The 24,556-nt window shown below is 40.1% G+C and overlaps 3 protein-coding genes across 3 annotated transcripts; 1 reads left to right on the forward strand and 2 right to left on the reverse strand.

Moving 5' to 3' along the window:
- Positions 1–381: 381 nt before the first annotated feature.
- Positions 382–7,799, reverse strand: pomt2 (protein-O-mannosyltransferase 2). The gene is made up of 21 exons (XM_030780637.1): positions 7,148–7,799; positions 6,952–7,036; positions 6,711–6,815; positions 6,048–6,156; positions 5,466–5,574; positions 5,177–5,336; positions 4,984–5,090; positions 4,580–4,662; positions 4,328–4,437; positions 3,952–4,018; positions 3,794–3,854; positions 3,583–3,661; positions 3,214–3,365; positions 2,978–3,069; positions 2,764–2,840; positions 2,594–2,665; positions 2,418–2,477; positions 2,125–2,230; positions 1,722–1,862; positions 1,109–1,220; positions 382–866 (listed from the first exon to the last, which is right to left on the reverse strand). Exons 1-21 carry the CDS (start codon positions 7,456–7,458, stop codon positions 761–763), a joined length of 2,304 nt encoding a protein of 767 aa, XP_030636497.1. The 5' UTR covers positions 7,459–7,799; the 3' UTR covers positions 382–760.
- Positions 7,800–16,067: 8,268 nt separating this feature from the next.
- dtd2 (D-aminoacyl-tRNA deacylase 2) lies at positions 16,068–16,960 on the reverse strand. The gene is made up of 3 exons (XM_030788494.1): positions 16,766–16,960; positions 16,584–16,653; positions 16,068–16,494 (listed from the first exon to the last, which is right to left on the reverse strand). The coding sequence occupies exons 1-3, from the start codon at positions 16,874–16,876 to the stop codon at positions 16,169–16,171; spliced, it is 507 nt and encodes a 168-aa protein (XP_030644354.1). The 5' UTR covers positions 16,877–16,960; the 3' UTR covers positions 16,068–16,168.
- A 296-nt stretch (positions 16,961–17,256) lies between these two features.
- Positions 17,257–22,837, forward strand: nubpl (nucleotide binding protein-like). Its single transcript, XM_030782125.1, has 11 exons — positions 17,257–17,472; positions 18,009–18,159; positions 18,402–18,436; positions 18,540–18,630; positions 18,887–18,926; positions 19,010–19,100; positions 19,257–19,350; positions 20,541–20,626; positions 20,931–21,051; positions 21,355–21,437; positions 22,267–22,837. Exons 1-11 carry the CDS (start codon positions 17,335–17,337, stop codon positions 22,327–22,329), a joined length of 993 nt encoding a protein of 330 aa, XP_030637985.1. The 5' UTR covers positions 17,257–17,334; the 3' UTR covers positions 22,330–22,837.
- Positions 22,838–24,556: the final 1,719 nt, after the last annotated feature.

Raw genomic sequence — 24,556 nt, forward strand, 5'->3', positions numbered from 1 at the left:
AACTGTTTTTTTTTTTTTAATTTTATTTTCTCACTTAAAATTACTGCAACTATATTTACAAATATAGTTGCAGTAATTTTAAGTGAGAAAATAAAATTAAATAACGATTATCGAAGCTATGTGCTAACATTAACATCATCAATACCTGTGGAACTTCACCTCTAAAACTATAGCTGAACAAAATAATATTTGAAAATCACTTATCTTTGATGAGAAAGTCCATATTAATAAGAAACATACACTGTAACTGACAAAAATACTTTGCAGACGTTGAAATAGTGAGTAAGGCCATTTATTTAAATTTCATACAGTACTGAAAACACTTTTTTATTTCCAATGTATTGTTCACATTTTGGGTCTAAAAATACAGTATTTCATAATTATATTTCTCAACAAAAGAGAGAAAACAAACAGAGATATACACAGATCTTCTCATACGTCCATATTGCTACACTTTAGAACTTTGTTTTACTTACCACTGTAACTTTAAGGTTAAATACTTGCATGTGCATTTTGTAGTGTGTACACTAAAGTAGTAAATTCTTCTGTAAATCTGTTAAAAAAAACACTGTAATATGAAAACTGTATGGTTGTAACATGATATTAATGTTTCTGATACCATAAAAACAAAAGAACAAGGTCTTGTACAATACCACTGCGCATAATCTCAACCACAAGGAGACAGTCATAGCACACTCATACCATCTTACAGCAGCAATTTGGTGACTGATTCAGAAAGTTTCAAACTATTTAAAATTGTCTAAAATTCCCAGGAGTCCATCCACCTGAGTCCAGCCATGGAGCTGAGAGGGTCATGGGCCAGGGGTCCTCTCATGCCATAGGAGAGAGGGTGGAACAAGTAAAAACTGAGGAAAACGAAGAAAACAAAATACTCGATTAAACACGCGAACGTTCAGAAGATAGAACAGTGACGCAAGCAAACACATGAAGATGTCTGTAGGAAAATGCATTTCATGGCAAAAAAAAATTTAAAAAGGAAAAAAAAGAAAAAATGTACGACTCGGCAGGGATTGCCGCTGTCACCCTTTTGCACACACAAATTCTAGGACAGAACAAAAGGTCTTGATAGGTCGTCTACTGATCTCACCTGTAAAAGAAAGCAAACAGGAGTAGGGCCTGTCCTCCCCTTAAGAGACCCTGGGCCACAGCTGGGCTAAACAGTAAGTCCATATTCTGCAGTAACGTGTCCAGTGTGATGCCTTAAAATGGAGAGAAACGCTCTTACTTTGGAAAATTAACTGATAAACAGAACAGTAATTTCTCACATAAAATCAGCATTCAATCTATGCACAACAGTTCAGCCTTAACTAAAGGAGAGTGTAATATCTTCCAAAATGTTCCACTGACACCAGCCTCCAACTCAAAAACTGCATTAAACCAGCAGAAATGATCAGTCATGTAAGGAAGAAAGGTTTTAATGCAGTGTATTTGGCTATAGAGAGAGACCATTTAAACAACATAAAATATCAGTGCTACTGTGGCTAGCTTCCCGAGTGGATTGGTCCTTTCTTTGTTGTCTGTTAATGATTAATGCCTGAACTGGGAGAATCACTTTTCGTCTAGCAGCTTGTGTTTCTCAACAGCAAATTATCAGTGGGGGACCCTGCCCTTTAGAAGCAGCAGAGAGGCTACAGGAAATTGCAGAGATGGCACAGGGCCAAAGTGAAGCCCCTCCCACCCCCCAACGCCCCCCCACATACCTGTTAACATGCTATTGAAAAGCATAGCGGGAAAGTAGTGATGGTAGTACAGGATCCGGCCCATGGTGTAGAATGGCAGGTAGTGTAGCAACCAACCCAGGAATAACGTCCCACCTCCCTGCCTGAGTATGTGACAGCAGGCTAAACGACAAAGGACGTCCCGTTTCACATATTATTTAAACAGACAACAATCTGGAGTAATGAACAGATGAGATTAAGTTTTAAAATATGCATCTTGCTATTGATGAGGTTCACCAAAGGGCTCGATGATGAGCTGACTGGTGGTGTGTGAAAGTATAAGATTTGTGAGTATAAGACAGAGACGCATTGGTTGAGGACACAGCACTACACAATACTCAAATGACAGAGGAGAGAACAGTGAGGGCTTTCACTCTCCCTTTACCTTTTCTCTTGCCCTCTAGCTTGACTCCTCTCTGCACGGCCACTGAGGTAATTGTTACCATGACAACAAACACACCCAAACAAGCCAGGTTAAGCCACCAGATAACCTGCAGGAGAGACCAGGGGTCATGTGTATAAAGGTTCTCAGGTTAAGAACATTGATCTAGGAGAAGTTTATGGCTCTTGTAAATCCTGATGAATACATTTACACAGACAAAGAAGAGCTGATCGTAGATCAGCACCCTAACACTGAGATGCTTTATATCGCAGATAAAGAGAAGTCCTGATACTTACAGGATTTCCCAGCAGGTACACGCGGTACTCTGTCTCATTCACGCCAGAAAACCTTAAGCCCTGAGAGAACAGGAATGATGAAAGGTAAGGCAAGCTTCATCTCAACCAAACCCTGTTTGTTAATCTTTTTTTTTTTTTTTACATTACTTTTTAAAGACGAGTTTGAGTTCACAAACCTGATAGTTGATGGGCCAGTGCCAAGGTTTTGAATTAACTTCATTGTCTTTGGGCTTCAAACCACTGTTGCCCTGATGGAAGAGAGACAGGATATAAATGAAAGCAACTGTTATCTCTCAAGCAAAACCTGTAAGGTGCAGCACATGGTTTCACCCAATCAAAACCTTACCCTAATCATAACTATATGAGATTCCATCAGAATCTCCAGGAAGGAAGGTTTCAGCACTGAAAGACTGATGTTGGGCACTGTGAAGAGATAAAAACGACACATCGTACATATTCACACATTAATACTCAAGAGCCATACACACCTTACTTCTTCACACCTCACTCTGGGCTCAAGTACGAGCCAGAAAGTCTGACTGAACATTATATGGACCTACGTCTGGGGTTGATGTGATCTTCAATGTTCCATTGGGAGTTAGGAGTTTCCTTCAAATATGGACTACATGACACTTCTACTTGTTCCCAACCCCTAAAAAAAAGAAAAAAGTGACACAAAATTAATTTTGTTCCCTTTCTTTCTTAATTTTTATTAAAAAAAAAAGATGTGAGAAACACTCAAGCAATAGGTGTCATATTTAAAAAGAAAAGACAGGACCAGGGATCCTGCTCTCACCATTTTGGGAGGGTTTTTCCAGACGAATAGAGCACACACCCGGTAGAGCGATGCAGGAGGCGAACCTTACTGCGTAACACCTTCACCAGGTCACCCTTTCGTCCCCCGCTCACCTCAATCCGCCAAAGGTCATTCGGGTCACCAGTGCCATTCTAGAAAGAGAGTGACAGAACTCTATTCCTGCTCTGGGATAGGACAACATGCTCCAAAAAGACTGACAAAGGTCTTGGACATGGAAAAAAAAAAACTTATTGCATTTATCTTTAACTATGTCAAAGATAAAAGGTCAACATGAAGAATTAACTAGTTAATAAATGTCACCTTTGTGTCAGATTGATTGACAAACTAGAGCATCAGGAGAGAACTCACAATGCCATAACCTGTGACCTGGAGGTGCTTTTTGGTCAGTGGTGCTTCGTGAAGGTGGCTGTGAAGATTGCGAGTTGTCCTGTTAAAAGACATGAGAGTCATTCACAGCCTACGTCAAAGCTACCAAAACAATAAGAGAAAACAAGCTAACAAGTAAACAAGCAAACAAACAAACAAAGAAAGAAAAAAACAAGCGGCTGTCAAAGCGTACTCTTTGTGCTCCAGTCGAATGATGTCACCGTGACGGACGAGGTCTGGTGTTCCTGAGGGCTCTGAGGGGATAATGCAGATAATGAATCGAGTCAGAACAGGGAGTCTCAGAGAACACGTCCTTTTTTTTTTTTAATACCAACAGTAATTTCCTCTCACCGTCAGCACTGTCCTGTCTCTTGACTAACCACAGATTGTTGTAGTCTTTATGTAAATATGCTGTAACCTGCAAGACACAGATAGAATTTGTTAAAGGTTATTGGTATATTTCATAAAATGGAACAGAAGAACATCCCAGTTCTAAATGTAAAACACATATTTCCAAACGCTGTTATTGGATATGAACCTTCCAAAGAATCAGACTTAAGAAAAAAATTGTGCAACTTGAACACAGATGTGAATTACAAAATAAAAGTCCAAGAAAATCAACCAAGTTGTATTTATTCCTGCACTGTGCATGGTATGTAGCAAAAAATAAGAATTTCTTTTTCTCATGTTGATTTGTGAGAAGGATGGAAGAATTAGGAGAACACACCTGTTGCTGGTGAGCTCCTACCCCCTCTGGGTAAAGGTGCCAGTGTGAGTGGAGGTAACCTCCAGCTATACGCAAATTCTTCACTGTTATAGTGGAGCCATAGGCCAGATCTAAATTACACAAAAAAGAAAAAAAAAGCCACACAACATTACCATTTGAAGTAAAACAAACAACAACAACAAAAAAAAAGTCGAACTGTTAATTCGATTGTGGACGTTTACAGAAATGTAGGTAACGTTTGAATGCACTCACATTCTGGCATAGAGGCATTGTGTAGGTTGTTTCCAATCAAACGGGACTGGAAGGCAGAACTGAAAAAGCCGTCCCCTGGACCGCTGGATGGGAGGAGAGAAAGAAAGTCGGGTAGTTTCTCAATACGCAACCACAGGAGAAAGGCGATACTCTTTGAACTCTGTAAACCTGGGTAAAAGGTGTACGCACTACAATTCCACTTTTGTTCATTTAGCAGACACCCATAACCAGAGCAACCTACAAGGCATGCATTCAAAGTGAGCTGAGGAGATACCACAGATGTTGGCTGATATGAAAACCACTTTTGACTGTACCTCTAGGACTGGACACAGTAAATGGAATGTTAATATGGGAAAAAAATATGTGGCAGAGAAAATTACTGAGACAGAAATGTACACACTTACCTTCTGTTAAGGATGACAAAATGCACAGCAAATATTGTAGTGTACATGAACAAAGGTAGCGCGATTAGCCCAAATATTCGAGCTATCAGGTGTTTCCCAAAATCCACCTACACAAAAAGAGGAACATCACTGGTCACCTACATTCTTGGATTTACAAAACATTCAAAACATTTAAGTTTGTCCTTCTCCATACCAGACAGAGATGCAGGTCACCCAGCAGTCTCCAGAGATCCCAAGCAGTGTTCAGTCCCACCAAAAGGATCACAAACAGCCCCACAAATTTAACCCCCAGAGCTCCAGAGAGGCTGACACCAGTTAGAGCCAACCAGAGCCACCAGTACCAACTGAAAGGCCTAGACACCAGAGAGATCCATCGTAATCAGGCAGGAAAAACAAAAGAATATGAAATACACCAAATCGATGTGAGGCTGAAACACTGGGATTATGATGAGGGAGGTTAGAGATGCGACGCAGACGCTTACCTGTGTGCCTGGCTGTTGAATTTGACCATGCTCAGCACAGCACTCATAATGAAGAACATTAGGATGGGATCAAGTAGGATGTACTGAGACAGGGTGATGCAGCCAGTGTCTGGAGTTAAAACACAAGACGGTTAGTTTGGTGCAAACACACTCAGGATAGACCTGTGCACTCTGCACTTGGAACATCTCTATTGGGAGACGCTCTGTTTGGAACTGCATTTCACTCTAGGACTGGGTTTAACAAATCCTGTCTCTAGTTCAAAAGGGAGAACAGCCAATCAGATTAGCCTGTATTCTGACTAAAGACAACAGCCTATCAGAGCTTCCCATGCTCTTAGTCCATGCATGCAGATCCAAAATCAAATTAATTTCCCAATGAATTGTAATAGAGAAAAAATGTCATTAAAAAAAAAACCAAAACAAAACTAAAAGCAGATCTTAAACACAACGAAATAACTGAATTTTTCTATTGAAGTCTGTAGTAATGGAGCCCAGCATTGCAAAAAACACGGATAAACATCTCTTTCCGTTTGATTATTCAGTCAGGTATAACTGTCACGGACAAGGCTCTGTCACACTCACCAAAGATGAGCAGGGAGGCAGTTATGAGTGCGGCTGCAGTTGAGTGAGACAGCTCCAGCACCACCAGGAAAGAGAAGGGAGGCAAACAGGAGCCAAGAGCAGCACAAAACTGCACGGGGGGGGGGGGGGGGGGGTCATAGTAAACATTAAAATCAACACCAAGGTCTAAGCTCTCAAAACCCTAGAGACAAACTGATTGCACCAAACACTTCATAGTCTGATCCAGGCTACGTTTAAAACCCTCTGTGTTTTAATTTCCCTACTGCTGTGTCTAAGCAGGATCTCTCAGCGTGCCAGAGAACATATGGTGAAAGTTAAGTCCGTCTTGCACAGACACAGCTGAGGAGGACGCTCATGACTTTTGGCTCGAGTTATCTGGCTAACTGAGAAATCCTGCTTTGTGGTTCACAGCTCTGAGCTCAATCTTAACCTCGCCCTGATGCTAAAAGAGAAGCCTCAGTATGACAGCATGTTCAAAAGTCCATTCTGCTGGAGTACTGAAATGTCCCCATAGAGCAGTATGGGCGTATGGTGTTTGAAACATAGTACTGATGTTGATCTTGACGGAAAGAGATCTTGGTCTTTCTCTATGAATGATCCATTATGATTCCAGAGCCCTGAGTTTGATTACACCAAGTAGCTGAGAAGAGACAAAATTCTTACCCCTCTCATGCCCCAGTAATTGTGGTGCTCATATTTATCCCCTGGTTTGATAAATGGGAAAGTCCCATCATATCCTGTCAGGTATCCAGCTAAGCCAATCAGCATCTTTACCATGCAGGAGGAAAAAAAAAAGACAGCTCAAACCCACACGTTCACTTTTGAATGATATGTGCTGTGCAGAATCAGGAAAAAAGAACTAAGACAGAAGATCAGACTGGATTTACAAATTTACGACTTTTACCTTGCCAAGAGGTGGATGGACATCAAAAAAGAAAGTGCGATTGATGTAATAGCTTCCCATTTTCCCAAAGTGAGTCTCATCCCAACTGAAAATGAATTCATGTACACCGTAAGTGTTTGACCATTAGTGTATGATAATGTTTGAGCACATACACAACTCTACATAACATGCTACTTATACTGAATCCTCCACTCACCATATATGCGGTGGTTCCATGATCTTGTAAAAGCGTGTAGCCAAGGAGAGCAGGACCACCAGAGTAAGAGGATAAATTGGTATCTGTTTTTCATGATTGGAAAAGTGGTGGGCTCCTCGTTTGGGGTGCTTGTGTGAAGCTCCATTAAAATGCGAGCTATGTTTTTCGTTTCGGTTTTCTGCGGTATTTTTCACGGGTTTGCTTTGAAGATAATCTTCCTTTAACTCCGTTTCCAAGCATGCTTTTCGATTTCGTACACCTGGGACTGTTTGCCTTTGGATGCTTTGTGCTTCACATGTCCTATCTTCCATTAGCTAGCTATTCAAGAATAGCATTTATAGCCAACTCACTTACGTTCTCTTGCACTTTGGACGAAAAATCAATAACCATATACGAGCAAAGTATACGCTGGGAAGGTAATTAGAGAGATCTATTCCACTTTCCCCTCAGCAACAGTCGCGTATGGTAACCCTAAGCTCGAGAATGTCTTGTTTGTCTAACAACTGTGCGTCTACGTGGCTAATACTATTTGATAATTTCCTGCAGAAATAATACAAGTTGAATTTAGAGCATTATAATCGGCTATCCCAGTTCGTCACCTCTGCATTATTACTTCATTGCCTTGATAGCTGTACGCGAAATACCATATTTCCACACTTCTCCAACTTCTGCTAGTGTGAAGACGAATAAAGTAAGGTATATCCAATATGGCTAACGGTGGTACACTTTTTCAAAATAAAAGTCAAGTCCCCATTGAGGTGCCTTATCTTTGGCGTAATTTTTTTCTGTTTTCTTCATTTTCAAAACCATGCTTCATCTCTCTTTTTCATTTTGAAAATCTTCTTTGCTTGACATAACCTTGCAATCACATTTATGTACGAATAAATTTTTATTTTCATATAACCTAATATACAAGAAATGAAATAACCCAGCAAAAACAAACAAACCAAACAGGATCCTTTTTTAAATCAACCAAAAAACAGTCGCTCACTGTATTCACCCTAAATTGCACGTGGTTCACAGAATAAACCGTGAATGCAGCGAACTGAAAATCAGCAAGATGATTTTCAAAAATCAATAACGTGAGTAAAGGGTCCATCGCTGTTGATATAAAGAACCTGCTTGCTCCCATACTCTCCGTGTTTCACTGTGACGCCAGCATCAGTGCACCTCTGGGACATGGAAAGCTTCTTCTCACACAGGGACACGAAGCTGCGGTAGAGTCGGAGTCCCCGCCACGACTCAATGGCGTCGGGGTGCAAAACTCTGCGGCCTGTGATCACGCCTGCCAGCGTGTCCTGAGGAATTATTAACACGCTTCCCGGAAGCTCGAGGATGGATGCGTGTCTCCCTCCGTCCGCGGGGAAGAACTGGGCGTTGAGCAAAGATTTCACTGTGGTATTGAAGCACAAATAAACACGGAGCTTAGTGTGAAATCATTTCAGACTATTCTGATATATGGTGGTCTGAAACGTAATTAAGCTTCCACACGGTATTTCTTTTGTGTGTATTTACTTGTTCTGTACTTCACTTTGTACTTATCACTCCACTTTTCAAAAACACTGATGTAACCTCCCCAGCACTGGTGATTCTTTTGAAAGATTGACTGTTATGGAGTCTGACTTAGTACAGTACAAGTACAACCACAAACAATGATATGCAAATTATTATTAGTGGTATTTGTATTATAATGCTTTGCCTCTTTAAAACATGGTATTACTATGGAACAGCAGAAATAAAAAAAGTTAGTTAAACATATTAACAATAGCAAAGTGCTGTTTAATTCTTGAGGTGATCTTTTTAAACACTTACCCATTTTGGGAATGACCTCTTCAGTGGCACCTTTGTAAAAGCACACATAAATCACCATCCCTGCCTCAATCTGCCAGAAGGAAAGAATTTCATCATATTCCTATAATAATTCAATGCACCACAATGTATTGTTTCAAAACTTCAATTATTTACTCTGCTTTTAAAACCCCTCAGACCCCACAGTTCACAGTGAATCACTTTGCATGACCACAAGAGTTCAGTAAAACCCCAAAATGCAGTACCAAAGGAATGTTTTCAGACCCTTTCAAGTTTTCAAAATTTTGTTACGTTTCAAACTCATCTTAAAATGGATTCAACTCTTTTTTTTTTTTTCCTAGCAAGATCTAGGAGGACTGATGGTGGTTCCAAATCTCTTCCATTTGAGAATGATGGAGGCTACCGTGCTCTTGGACACTTTCAGTTCTGCAGAAATTTTCTCCTGCCCTTCCCCAGATCTGTGTCTTGACACAACCCTGTCTCGCAGGTCAACGGACAATTCACTTGACCTCATGGCTTGGTTTTCACTCAGACATACACCATGAACTGTCAGACCTTATATAGCCAGGCGTGTGCCTTTCCTAATTATGTTCAATGAATTCATTTAGGCACAGGTGGACTCCAAGCAAGTTGTAAAACCATCTCAAGGACCATTGATAGAAGCAGGATGCACCAGAGCTCAATTGCAAGTGTCATAACAAAGGGTCTGAATACTTGTAAATGGGATATTTCAGTCTTTTATTTTTAATAAATTAACAAAACACTCCAAAAACCTGTTTTTGCTTTGTCATTGTGGAGTATTATGTGTAGACTGATGAGAAAAAAATGACTTGAATCCATTTTAAGATGAGTTTGACACGTAACAAAATGTGGAAAACTTGAAAGGGTGTGAAAACTTTCCACTGGCACTGTATACCTAGAGATTTATTTTCATTCTCACTAAGAAACGGGTAAATATATGAATTCTCTGGGCACAGTACCTTCACCCATTCCATGTTTGTGTTTGATCTGGGAGGTTTGACCTGCAGTAAGGCGTGCTGGCATTGCTGTATTACCGTCCTGGCATTCAAACGCAGAGTTCTCTGATCCTTAGACAAATCTTCAGTGAGTTGAGTAGGGCCTTTGGAACTGTAGATGAGAAAAAAGAAAAATCAAATATCAAAACACTCTGAAGGGATTTGAATCATGCACGTCTGATACCATTGCTGTGACAGGCTGTGACAACATCTCATCGGGTCAGACTGTCATAAAGCGCTAGCGACTAATTTCGTGATTTTGTTTATTACCTGTTTACGGAGTCATGTTTTGAGGTTCCATTTCCTCCATTCTCATATTTGTCAGACTGAAAGCTGCCGGTGTCTGAGGGGGGAGCTCTAGCGTTCAGCCTTGGTGACGTGGGATTCAAACTCTGCTGAACCGGCTGTTGTGTGGCTGAGACGTTTGTGAGACGTTCAGAATGTTGTGAGACGTTTGTGAGACGTTCAGAATGCATCTCCTCAGCAGCTGGACTTGACATTTCCAGACTATATAACAAACAAACAACCAAACAAACAAACATTTTAACTGATGAATAAAAGATGAATGACCATAACCACAAGAAAGTTAAATCCTCTCTTCCGTTCTATCTTATACACTCAGTGCTGAATATATAGTACAGTTAGTATATCATTGTACATTATGTGAATGAGGAAACCATACATGGCAAGACGGGGATGTAAAGAGACAGACAAATCAACCTGGATGAATCTTTGTCATCTGTGGGCTCAGTCTGGTGGCTGGCTACAGAACTCCCAGAACTGACACCAGGTTCTGTGGACTCCATAGGTCTCTGCTGCCCAGAGCCACAACACTGAGGGCAGCTGTTAATCCACTGAGCCACGTCTGCTGTCATAGAGCCCCAAAAGAAGTGTCTGGAAACCAGGGTCAGACACTTCTCATACTCCAAATGACTCATGTCGTCGTGGTAACTGGTGAGAGTGGAGTGAACCTCCTCTCTGCTCCTCAACACTCGACGCCTACCATGTTTCAGATTACCTTTCCCAGAGGTGTAGAAAAGAACACCATCTGAAAAGGACAGTTTTGCTGGGTTAGGAAGAGCTTATTCTTTCAACAAACAGGTAAAGGGATATACTACTCAAATTCACTGACGTGCACAATTCTGTAGACCAAGAACTACAAAACGTGTTCCATAACTTTTATTGGCATGGATGCATTTAATTCCACTTCTTAAACTGAGTCAAGCGATCTTTACCGTGGATGGCGAATCTTGCGCAAAGTCTTCGAAGAGTGTTTTTCTCTACTGAATTCAAACCTGGCGGATAGCCCTTTCCGCTCAGGAATTTGGCCACTGCGTCGTATTTAGAGAAGAACGTGTGCTGGGTACTGGATGCTCTTCTCAAATCATGAACAGCTTCACCAGGAAGGCTCCTCTCACCAAGGTTATGAGAACACGTTTCTGGCCTCTGTGCAGAAACACAGGCACTCTGAATGGACTTCAACACACCCTCATTAACAATTAACAGTCACCACATCAACAGTATTTATGTTTTCATTCAGTGTTTGCAATTCCAAGAAGCTTTACAATCCATTCTAATGAGAAACTCCTATCTGAGAGACTGTGGGCTGTAGTTTTCCAGACTGTGTTCTTATGAAACATAGTCTGCAATTTAGAGCATACAACAAAGTACTAAAATATGATAATAGCTATGACAGTATGATTAAATTGGCAAAGCACCTTCTGGGGGACGCGATAGAGAAGCAGGGTAGGGACAGCGTGCGGCTTAAGGCGAACAGTGCCCTCGGTTTTTTCAAAACAGTCCTCTGTGAAGTGACTGGAACACACAACAGACCTGGGTGTGGGCATCCAATGACCCCTCTGCATGTTCTTAATCCACTGATTCAGCCTCACTGGCTCGTCCATTGGAAATCTGTCAAAATAAGAGCACATAAAATTTGACATAGCTGCCATTACAAAAAAAAAAAAAAAAAAAAAGAGGACATCAATAATGTCGACAGGTATAGATAGTACACAAGTTATTTTGGAGAAAATAATTTAATTTTTGTTAACGTTATTAACTTTGCAGATATATTTTGATGTAATAAAAATGGAGAATTCAAAAATATCACATAATAAATATATCCTGATGCTGTATGAAGACATTTTTGAAGCTAATAATCATGTTTTGGGCGACAGGCAAAAACAGGGCGTCTCACCGATGGAAGGTCAAACCTAGAGTCCTCTCCACCGGTCCGTTGTAATTATTACAGCTGTATACAGAACAGCGATATTTTTTGGTCGCCTCATCCATGTTCAGGCAAAACTGGCATTTGCCAATCCATTCAGCCACGTCCTTGGTCATCGTGCTCCAATAGTACTGCTCACGGAGAAGCGTCAAGCACCTTCTCGAGCCAAAATGGCCTCCGTTGTCATGACACTCTCTAATCGCTGCCGTGACCTCTTCCTTACTTCGAAGAACTTTGCGTCTCTTGGAGCCGTAACGGTAATACAGAACCCCATCTAGAAGACAAAAGCAAAAGGTCACAGAGGTTGTAAACTGAAACACTTGGGGGGGTCAACGTTTTCCGAAACATATTGTTTTCCGTTCACCTTCGATACTGAAGCTTTTGGCAGATCTCCTGATGGTGTGCTTCTGCTTCGACGGGAGACCTCTTGAATACGACCCCGCGCGTAAGTATTTCTCCACGCAGTCGTACCGTCTAAAGTTTGGGTCCTTACTGGTGTGATACTGCTCTCTGTTTGTCTGCTTTTCTGGCTCTGCTTTTGCCTTAGCTAAATCCACCGAATACGGATGTTCTATGTGAACTGCGTCTTCTTTCACTGAGGCACACAAGTCTTCCTCACATTCCATAACGTTGGCATCCTGAGTTTCACTGTTCATCTGTCAATCAAGAATAAATGTAATACATCAATCGTGGACTGCGGAACATATTTCGAATTTGTCAGGCCCATCACCCTGACACCCCCCCCCCCCCCCCACCCCCCACACCCCCCACACACACACACACACACACCACCTGATCTGTTTTTTTGGGCATTTCATTACTCAGTATAAGGTAACTAGATAACCAAAGAATGAAGTGACAGTTAAACATGAACTGTATGAAGGGAGCAGGGTTGGTGTGTGAAAACTCGATTCACATCACATGGCACAATTTTCCAATGCATTTTTAGATATCAGAATTTACTGCTTTCTGATAGGCTGTGTAGGGGCACACAGGGAAGCAGTGTATCATATATGTGGCAATTTTTTTTTACATGTTTCATGTTCAAAAGTAGGTAGGGCCCGGGCCATGACATCAATGAAGTATGCATCGCTATTTTTACTATTACTTTGAGGCAGCATATCTTCACATTAAATATTCTAACTAATGTATATGTGTTTTACCTGACGTAATACTTACTATTCATTGCAAATGTAGTGCATGAAAACTACTTAAGTTAAGTTAACTAGGTGTGTAATTGTGTAGTAAATTTAAGTATGAGAAGAGTGAAGAAAACAATTGACTCATGCTGAAAAAGCTGTGTTTGATTTAAGTTCCAACTCTTCTGATTATTTTACTAGATTTAAAAATGGAAAACAGACTTTTGATACACACCACCTCTGGAGAATGTGCAGGTGCCTCAATGGTGGGTACAGCGCCATCTGTGAGACGAACCCTGTCTCCGGTTCTATCAAAGCAGTCTTCAGTGAAATGTTTGGAACACAAGGCTGATCTTTTGGTAAGAGACCACCGATCCCGATGAGCGAACCGGATCCAAAGGTTGAGCCTCCCTGGATCCCTGAAAGGGAACCTGTCAAAAAACCAAATGCGTTAACGACATACGGAGAAAGAACATGTTGAATTTAAACGATTATTTTCTTTTTTTTTCTTTTTCCTTATACCGGTGAAAAGTGACACCCTGGTCATGGGACAGTGGTCCACTGGTGTTTTCGCAGCCATATGCAAGGCAGTGGTATTTTACTATCACATCACCGGGTGGAGGGGAACAACCCTGACAATTGTTAATCCAGTCAGCAACGTCTTTGGTGATGGAACGCCAGTAATAGCGGTCAGACACTGTTTTGAAACATCTCTTCCGACCGGGGTGTCCCTGGTTGTTGTGGTATTCCGCTAGCACAGCTCTGACTTCCTCTTCGCTGCGAAGCACCTTTCGTTTACGGCTACTATCCAAATACCACAGAGCGCCGTCTTATTTAAAAAAAAAAAAGAGAGAGAGAGAGAGAGAGAAATAGCTCTTCTTTTCAGGGACAGAACAACAACAACAAAAACCAGAATTATGATGATTAAAAATCTTAATAAACTCATGATGTAGTGTATGTAACAAGCTACATACCTCGCCAACGAAATCTCTCACTATATTTTTTAATTCCAACTTTTGTGACTCTTCCTGCTTCCTCTGGGAATGTTCCATATCGCAAATATCTTTCTACATTATCAATTTTATTGAATCTCATGCTGAAAAAGAAAACATATTATGTTATTTATTTTAACAGAACAGATTTTCTGATGGCTCAGTAGGCTGTTGCCTTTAAGTTCATTTATGTGTAATTTACTTTAAAGGCCAAGATAATTTAGCCATGCTAAAAAAAATATAATGAAACACGGTAAGTAAAATTAGCAAATCAAAGGAAATATCATTTAGTTTATTTTTTTTTATTGTATCAGATATTATTATGTCAAACATTAATAAACGTGATTTTTTAAAAGTTAAATATTGTGTCATAAAGTGTTATGTATCATCTTTGCATTTGTTCTGAAATTCGAATGTGGAAGTTCCCTTATTTATTTACGCATCATTTGAAAGATGTGGATTTGGACTGTCTCAAGTAATTTCTAAATTTATTACAGTCTAAGTGAACAATGCTGTCGAGTAAGCTTGCTAAAATCTGTCATTGTATGTCACTGCTAGCTTTCTAATTCCATGTGGTACCTGCTAAATCACCTCTCAGCCTCCCAAAGGGGACATGCTCGGGAACTATCTCTTCAAGCTGAGCTTTTGGTCTTGCCGAACATAGCCACGTGAGCTAGTCGACCTGGAGTCGACAACACAAGGGTGAGTTTTGTGACGAGGAGCAGGATTTGGCACTACATTAAATCAGCCATAGAGTCGTAATTTTCATATCCCGTTCACCCACTCAAAATAGGCGTTTAAGAGGCTTCATACAGAGGACGACAATAAACCACCGCCTGCGCTCCGCTGATGGTATTTTAGGATAAAGAAAAAAATAAACTGGATTGTTAGAGGATGTGTCAAAGAAAAAAGTACAAGGGTCGAATTTGCTCAGCAAATATCACTTCCGGTTGCTTGATTTCACAACCTGCGTCAAGATAAAAGTTCCTGCTTGAAACATTCACACCGCGGTGAACGTACTATCGTGCTGTGAACGTACTGTGACCTTATATAATACCTTGTAGTCATTCATATGATAAATACATGGTTGAAAAGGCTTTTTGTATTAAAAAAACATGATTTCAAAAATGTAACTGTCATTTTTATTACCATTTTATAATTTGCATCAAACCCCAATAACCTTGCAGAACTATCTGTTCTTTTAACCTGTTCTGGAACTATTTGAATATAATTTTGGATTTTACTTTAGCCCAGATCATGGGTGGTCACATTTCCAACATTTTTTATTTTATTTTATTTATTTTAACTCTGGAGCATACCCTTTATCAGACACATAGTGGAAAGCCTGGTGTGATTTTATTAGTGTCAAGCTACCTATTCTGAAAAAAATAAATTACTCCACAAAAGTGTAAAATTAATTGAATTTCTTGGAACTGAACTTCTAAGACCACTGTTATAAAACACATTCTTCCAAAGGCAAACATTCTAAAATATATTGAATGTATTGGGCATTAATGGAATGTGTGTCATAGGACACTAAGAATCTTCCAACAGTTTTTAGAATTGAAAAATTATGATAACATTATTAACACAGAGCTTGAGTTCAAAATATCTTATTTTGCATGGAAAAGATAATAGAAATGACATTACAATTCTTTGTATAAAGATGAAACTTTTGTTTAGTTGTTTTTAAACTACTTCAGTTTCTTTGTGTGATTTTAAATGAACTCTTCTCGATGACATCATAGCAATAGCAGCGATCATATAGCCACACATTTAACAGTTCATAATAACAGTTTATTTAAACTAACTAAACAACCTCTTGAAAGCCTGTTTGCTCAAAACTCCATCAAATGAGTATATGGTCCATTTGTGTCTAGTTTCAGAACTTGTCTGTTTCCATAGGTTCCATGTTTGACTTGCGTTCCTGCTTCGCTGCACTTGCTTGACAAAGACAGTTCTTTTTCACACTGAGACACAAAGCTCGCATAGAGCTGCTGGCCTTCTTCTTTCGCAATGTTGCCATGGTATTGCATCCCTTTTCCCTTTGCTTTGCCTCCCAGTGTAGCCTGAGGCACAATGAGAACATTACCTGGTAGATCCAGGACAGATGTGTACTTCCCAGAGTCCATTTCACAAAGCTTCAAATTGAGCAGAGAGCTCACTGTGGGAATGTACAACGGTTACTTAGCAACTGTTTCCTCAAAACATTTTGTCTGTCAACAACATGTAAATTAATGTGAAAACGCATACCTATTTTGGGAATAATATCTTCAGTTGCACCTTTGAAAAAGCAGATGTAAATTACCATTCCTCTGTTAATCTGTTGGAAATAAACGTTATAGACATGCACCTTTAAGTTGTGTCAGAGTCTGTGAACACATAACAATGCTAATGATATCATCAGAGAAAACTAATCAATATTATAGTTATACCTCAACCCATTCGGCGTCACTTTCTCCATCTGGAGGTTTTACTTGAAGTCTGGCATGGAGGCACTGTTGAAGAACAGCTCTGGCATGCAACGACCCTGTTCTGTCCGTCATCTTCACAACACGGCACTACAGCTATGCTTAAAAGTATTGGCTATTTCATTGGCGTGTGCAAACAATTCGGTATTTATAAAATAATTTTCTATCAAGTAAATGTATGAAGGATCCTTGCACCAGATCTCCAACCCTCCTTCCGGGTCAGGCGCTTTGTCTATTGCGTCATCACCACTCGACAATTTATGATACATGTTTTAAACAAAATGCCCAGCATTTGCGAGGAAAGAACTTCAGTATTGTTCATATATCGTAATTAATGATTACTTGTACTGTACTGAATGTAAATGGAACGCCTTTCCTCGATTAGCATTGGTCTGGCAGCTAGGGGACGTGATTTGTTGATTATCTTTCGCACTGTTTACAAGGTTTAGTAGCTAAGACAGTAAAGGAGTGAGAGGATTTTTCCATTTATTTCTACAAATAAATTACGCACGGTCTTACATTTGACTCGAAAAATGGCACACTATAGCTGCGGTAAACTGTCACATTTATTAAGGCTTACCGCGACTAGTTTTAACTCAGTGATGTGGACTGGTAGGCATGTTCAACATAACGCTCAGCCCAATAGCTGTAAACATTTTGTTCGTCTCAAGGTAAGTTTTGTTTCTCTGACTTAACCACCAACTCTCTTTCTTACAAACAGATGTTAAGTGACTCTCAAGACGTTGGTCAACAATATCCAGTCAGCGGCATAAATAATCCTGTTGGAATTTGATGTCGTAGCCTGATATATATTTCAGATGAAATTACGCCCTACGCTTAGCAACATGAAGTATATTCAACAATAGCTTGGCATGAAATACTGAATCATTAGTGTGCTGCCCATCTGCAGCTGTAACAGTCTGAAACGTATTATGGCACAGTAAACAGCAGAACAGTAGAATGTAGGCTAGCATGTCTCTGCTTATCTGCCGGACCTGACGACAATTCCATTTACCTGAAATTACTCACAGTACCCGTGTAATAGTCAAACAGTATCTTGTATTATGACAGACTTTCTTCGCAGACTAGGAGAAGTTAACAGTGAATTGCATTAGAACTGTGAAAGCGTTCCTTTGTATTTATCGTTTAAAAAATCTCCAAACATCGAAACTGTTTGATGAGTACTGAACGGTGTTTGTAACCTCAGTCCTCAGGTGCTGTTGACAGGGCGACGCTGGAGCAGAAGCAACGGCAGCATATGGCACGTGGCTTGCCCAAACAGAAACCCATAACAGGAGTGAAACAGGTCATCGTTGTTGCATCTGGAAAGGGAGGAGTGGGGAAATCTACTACAGCAGGTATGATGCAAGTTAGGCTTGTGTTTAACAATGAATAATTGCATGCCTAAACTTCATTAATTGTATTATTTTGATATTGTTAAGAGGGTTGACTTTTATTTATGTACATAATTAATGAATCACATTTACCATCAATAATTTGATTTACTAAATTAATTACATACCAAAATACAATGTTCAGAATTAAGAATTCTCATCATGCAAATCCTTATAAACATTAAATATCTCTGCTCTCTCAACAGTAAATCTGGCCCTTGGACTCACAGCTAATGATCCGGTAATCCGGCATACACCAATCATTGTCGCTGTTCCAAAAAGAAATAAAAAGTCTCACATTAGGGTACATTATATTTGTCTTTCTGGTCCATCTCTAATCACAGAGTAAATCAGTGGGTCTCTTAGATGCTGATGTATATGGTCCATCTATTCCGAAGTTAATGAATCTGAAGGGAAACCCAGAACTAACAGACAGTAAGTGACAGCCACATACTGTACAATGCACATATTGTACCTACTGATACCTATAACACAGTGAATATACTGTGGTTAAAATGGCTTGGTGCCAAAAATCTTTCATGATTTTTATCTTTTTGATGTTGGTTAAAGCAAAACTTAATGTTAATTGCTTGTCATATTTGATTTCACTCATCTGAATCTGCTTTGCTTAAAGATATTCTCTGTCGTTAATACATGTATTGTTTCGTTGGTTGATTTTCTACATTTTCAGACAATCTGATGAGACCACTTGTTAACTTTGGAATTCCATGGTAAGTGTATGAACTGATATCTTGGAAGCAGCTGTGTCTCCAGATTGTATGACATTAACCAGATTAATGGCTGCTCCTTGCAGCATGTCAATGGGATTTCTGGTCGAAGATGTTGCACCGATTGTATGGAGGGGCCTTATGGTGATGTCAGCCATTGAGAAACTCCTCAGACAGGTAAACTGACCAAAATGAACAATTTCCGCCTCTCTTTTTACTCTGTCTTTTTGAGGTTTTCTTACAATTTTGTTTTGGAGTTGCCATGAGGGCACTACCCTATATTTATATGAATTATGTGGGTATGATGAGAATTTTTGTCCTGTATTTGTGCAGGTTGACTGGGGCCTGCTGGATTATTTGGTAATAGACATGCCTCCAGGGACTGGAGATGTCCAACTGTCCATCACTCAAAATATCCCTATTGCAGGTGAAGAATTGTTTGCTCTCCATTAACAAAGCACGATCCCTAGATAGATGCGTTGAGTTTTGTTCTCCGTCTGGTATTAAAACATCAGACTGAGTCTTGTTCTCAGTCTAGTATTAAAACATCAAACATGACACCTTTCAGTAGCCGTGTTATCTCTGATACTCAGCTTCATTTTGTTTGTGTGACTCATTTAACAAAAGCTTTTTGCTTCTCAAAGCAGCTTAATGCAACCTAAGGCCTGAAATCCGTACTGAATAATCCTCAGGCAAAAGTGTCAAGAAAACACAGCTTTGTTTATAGTCTGTAACTGCGATGTGAAAGTGATTACAAAATTAGAGTGCCCTACTACAAGGAGGCAGATTAGTCACGCCTGTCAGAATAAATCTGTAATCAGACAGGAACTGTTAAACCATGCAGACAATTGAGATATTAAAATGCCATAATTTAAATTTTTTAAAGCATCTTCCAGTGACATCTTTAGTCATCACAAATTCTCAAATGAAAGAAAACAAGGTTTTTCAAAGTGAATTGTATAATAATCCACCCACAGAATTTTTATTGATAGCTTGTCATTGTTCGTACAGGTAGAGCGCTCTCTCTCTCTCTCTCTCACACAGTAACAGTAGTCTTGCCTATTCACATTAGAGGAATGTGTGAGGTCCTCTCTCACACATTCCTCTACTGTATCACTGTAAGGTGTTCAGCTATTTAAGTATACTAGTCCCCAATCTTCTGAGGGCAGCTTGCAATAATTGATGTAATCCTTCCTGTGCTCTCTGTCAGTGCACCCCCTAAGGTGGGATTAAGCTCATGTTTCTGACAGTAAGCAGGATTCATTTCAGCTCACCTCTGAATCAGCCCTGCTGGCTGATGGGAACTACCAGGAATGTATTACATCATTAAAGGACTTGCTCCATCGACCTCAATGGCAGTTCTCAGAGTTACTACACAGAGAAAAGAGCTTACTTGCAATTTTGTCTGAACCAAACGAATAAGCCATCAGATAGTCTCGTTAGTTTTAATGTGTACTTATGAATGTGTGTTCTATCTAGACACGCGTAAAAGTCTAGTTTGTAAAACTACCCTTTAAAGTGCACTCATGGAACGGTGGATTATTCATCAGCTGTTCAGCTATTGCTTTAAATGAATGACACATTTGTTTCCCTAACTGTGGTCCCTCCACTCCTCAGGTGCAGTCATAGTGTCTACTCCACAGGACATTGCTTTGCTCGACGCACGCAGGGGTGCAGAGATGTTCCGAAAAGTCAATGTGCCGGTGAGACTTTGATAAGACCTTGAATATCTGTGATGCCGTAGCCTTGTTGGAGCCAACTTCTTTTGTGGGTGTAAACTTAGCTGTAACATTTCATGAACTGCTCTTTATTATTGATTTTGTCCCTCAAAGAAATGAACTCATAGTGACTTTGACTTGACATTTTAATGAGGACTGAGTTTTGAATATGGACTTTTACAGGCTACGGGATTACAATAGGCTAAAGCATAAGCACTAGACCTTTTTAATGAAACTTCTACAGAACTAAAGGAGCTGAGATGATTTTTTTCCCCTCTTTCTATTACAGGTCCTGGGTCTGATCCAGAACATGAGCGTGTTCCAGTGCCCCCAGTGTAATCACCAGACCCACATCTTTGGGGCAGATGGAGCCCGGGAACTAGCCCAAACCCTGGGAGTGGAAGTGCTCGGTAAAGCCACTTTCAAAGCTCTGAATACAAAACGGGCTTGAAACATACCAAAAATAAGAAATGTATACGTTCTGTGTTCAGAGTGCTGCCAGAAGCAGTAGCCCGTTTTATGTTACTCCACTAATAACAGAAGTCTATCACTTCTAAAGAAGAAAAACTTAATATTTCGGAAAACCGTCCTTTGAAACCACCGAACCATATTCTGTGATTCCAGTTTCACTGTTCGGAATTTGATTCACACAAACTGACAGATGTTTAGTCAGTTTTCAGTTTTGGCTCAGTCAAATCAACGTCTTTGTGCAGGTGACATTCCACTCCATCTGAAAATCAGAGAGACGTCAGACAAAGGACAGCCTGTGGTGGTGTCCTCCCCAGACAGCCCAGAGGTGAGTGTACGACCGGGTCACACAAACTCAAACCCTGAGCCTCTCACCTGCTCCAGTTCAACTGACTGAAACAGTTATTCTAAAAACATCCAGAAACACCAAGCGTCCAGAAATGTATGCAACGCGGAGGGGCTATTCCAAGAGGCAGGAATTCTAAGTCAGCAAGAAAACTCGGGCCAAAACCTAAGAGCGTCCAAAAAAAAAAAAAGGAATGTTCATTAGCTTTTCTCCTGTTGGATAGTTTGAACTTTTGGCTCAAGTTATCTGACTAACTGAGTAATCCTGCTTTGTGGGATACTCCCCAGAGAGGTATTGTAATGGACAAAAACATTTGGGTGGGGGCAAATGGTGTTATTTTCGAGAAGGGCCTGTGGGAGAGCAGTGAATGTATGAGAAATGAGCTGTTTTTTGTTTTTGTTTTTTTGATGCTTTTTATCATCAGTCCATATAATTCAGGATTAATGTTTTCATTCAGGGTGTAATCTCCACCATTCCATTTGATTTAAGCGTAACCGCAATTTGTCCATGACTAAGCTAGAATATAATAAAGGCCATCTCTCATACGACTCCATAACGTCTAAGTCTTGATGACTAATGTCAGGAGACATTACCGATAATGCACATACCGCTTTAGCCACCCAATTATTCTGTTAGTGACTAAATCCGTAGCATAGTGTTATTCTGTGAAAGGAAACCGCAAAATCAATGTTATGGTTATTTTAAGCCCCATATCAGTCTATAATCAGGAGTTGTGATTTATCGTTGATAGTTTAGATGTGGGGACATTAGATACTGCCTGTATTTCTGACTGCTCTATTTCCCTCTTCAGGCTGAGGCTTACAGGAAAGCGGCCTCTGCTGTAGTGCGGAGGTTAGCAGAACATTCTGGATGAATGACTGACCGACAGATAGAGACCGATGAGCCGGTCACAGTGACCTGAGACGAAATCAACCAGAGCGCTCAGAGCCACCTCACGCCATTCACCTTCTGACTCTCCAATGTCTCGCTTTCATGTTTCATTCATATCCTAAAGCAGTATGCTTTGTTCTAGGAACCACATCACATATATTCAGTCACAAACAATGATAAGTGAAGTTCAGATTTGGTATCCATGGAGAATGCACTCTCGTAAACCAGCCAACAGACTCTTTCTCCTGTGTGGATTTGCTGGGAAAAAAAGAAAGAAAGAAAACACACACACACACACACACGAGAAGGATTTTGGAGATTAGTGGCAGAGGACTACCAAGGGTTTTCAGATTGTCTCTCGGAGAAGTAAGGATGGAATCTTCTCTGTCAAGTGAAGCCAGGTTTGCTTGATTCAGCTCCAGCCGTGACAGAATGCACCATGGAAGCGTATCGCACAAAAGGCTGGGGAGACCTCAGCTGAGCTGAATGTATTTGTTTCATGGATTGTGTGGAGGAAAAGAAGAAATATATGTGATTTAATCAATTGATTTAATGTTATTGTTATTTATTTTATCAAAGCTTGTAGTGTTTACTTCATCTGTGACTACAGGATGAATTAATATATGATTTTATTCATCACTTCAGTACCATTCTTGTGTCTCAAGCTACTTTTATAGTAAAACTACATTTTACTGGGAAAAAAAATGTTTCTTATATTTGGTAACCTGACGGGTGGAGCTTAACATTTTGAGAAAATGAAGCAGGCTCCCACATATTCTGTTTGATAACATCAAATTACAGTTCTACAAACAAATATTTCACACTCTGGGTAATTCATTTTTGGCTCTACCAACCTCGACTCAACATGTTTACTTGCGGTCTGAGGGTGTTATAATAGGTAACTACCAGAAGGTGGCAACACATCCAAATTTGAATTGGCACCAGTATCTGGGCTAATTCGATTCTTTTTTTTTTTTTTTTTTTCACTGCGCTGGGGCCAGAGTGGAATGAAATATTTCTTTATGACAAACAGAGCCACTTCCTGCATACTTTCTCAGTTCCCTTGACTCAACTCTAGCAGCTGTATCTCCCCCAACTGCTGTGAAATACTAGCCAGACACCAGAAGCCTGGATTTCATCAGGTCAACGAAGCTGTGAAACTGCTCTTGCTAAACACTGATTTGGCTGTTTATCTCTTCCTTTGTGTGGAGCTGAGCACGAAACCAACCATGAAATCTGAAAGTAGTTTGTTTTGTGTGCTAAATTACAGCACTTTCACTATGATTCAATTGAGTTACAGTGATTCAGGGTGGAACTGGTCTTGTTAGTGTATTAAATCTGCTTTAGATATATCTACCTTTTATCTAGTGCGTTTGGCTGAGGTTGTTACAGGGTGTGGATATCTTGCCCTTGAGACTGTCGAGGAGGACCTAGAGGCGTAACTATGTAGGTGTGAGCAGTTATCTTTATTAAATTTACTTTAAATTCTGTTGTGATTAAGTAATGCAGTGGGTGTGTTGAACAAAATCTGTCTTTACATGAGAAAGGTTGCTAAGGAATTCACCCTTTTACTTCAATCAACTATTCTATGTCTCCTGAAAACTGTGCATGCCAGATTCATATGGCTCTTTTTTAGACATATTGTTACGTTATGTTCCTCACTCATGTGAATGTGACTGAATAATTCCATGAGCATCCACAGCGGATTTTCCGACCTTCCGTTCATGCACAAGCCTAAACTAAAAAGTTAAATTTGAACCTATTCTTAAATTCGTGAGGAAATCTCGTATAAAAATATCCCATGACAGCATCAAGTCTAAGAATCCATTCATTTCCATGTGGCGATTCGGTCTGGATTTCAGTGCTATTTAATCCCTACCAATGAGCACACACGCTCACACAGATAATTGACTATTTCCATTCACGTGCATTGACTAACAAGAACATAGATCAATGTCTCGGTCAGTCGAAAATGTCAGATGATACAGACGCATATTTAGCTATGCTGCCAGATCCTAAAGCATAACAGGGTACTTCACTAAACGAGGTTGAGTCCAAACCTTCGTTCTGTTACATCTGTATCTTGTATCATGGGCACAGGAATACAGCATGTCAATATCAATGCCCTAAATCAGGAATTCCCATTGGTATAAACCGAAATTTGCAGATTGGCAACCCTGGCCAGAATGGTAGACGTCATAGACGGCGGC

The sequence above is a fragment of the Chanos chanos genome, chromosome 1, assembly GCF_902362185.1.
Source record: "Chanos chanos chromosome 1, fChaCha1.1, whole genome shotgun sequence".
NCBI lineage: Eukaryota > Metazoa > Chordata > Actinopteri > Gonorynchiformes > Chanidae > Chanos > Chanos chanos.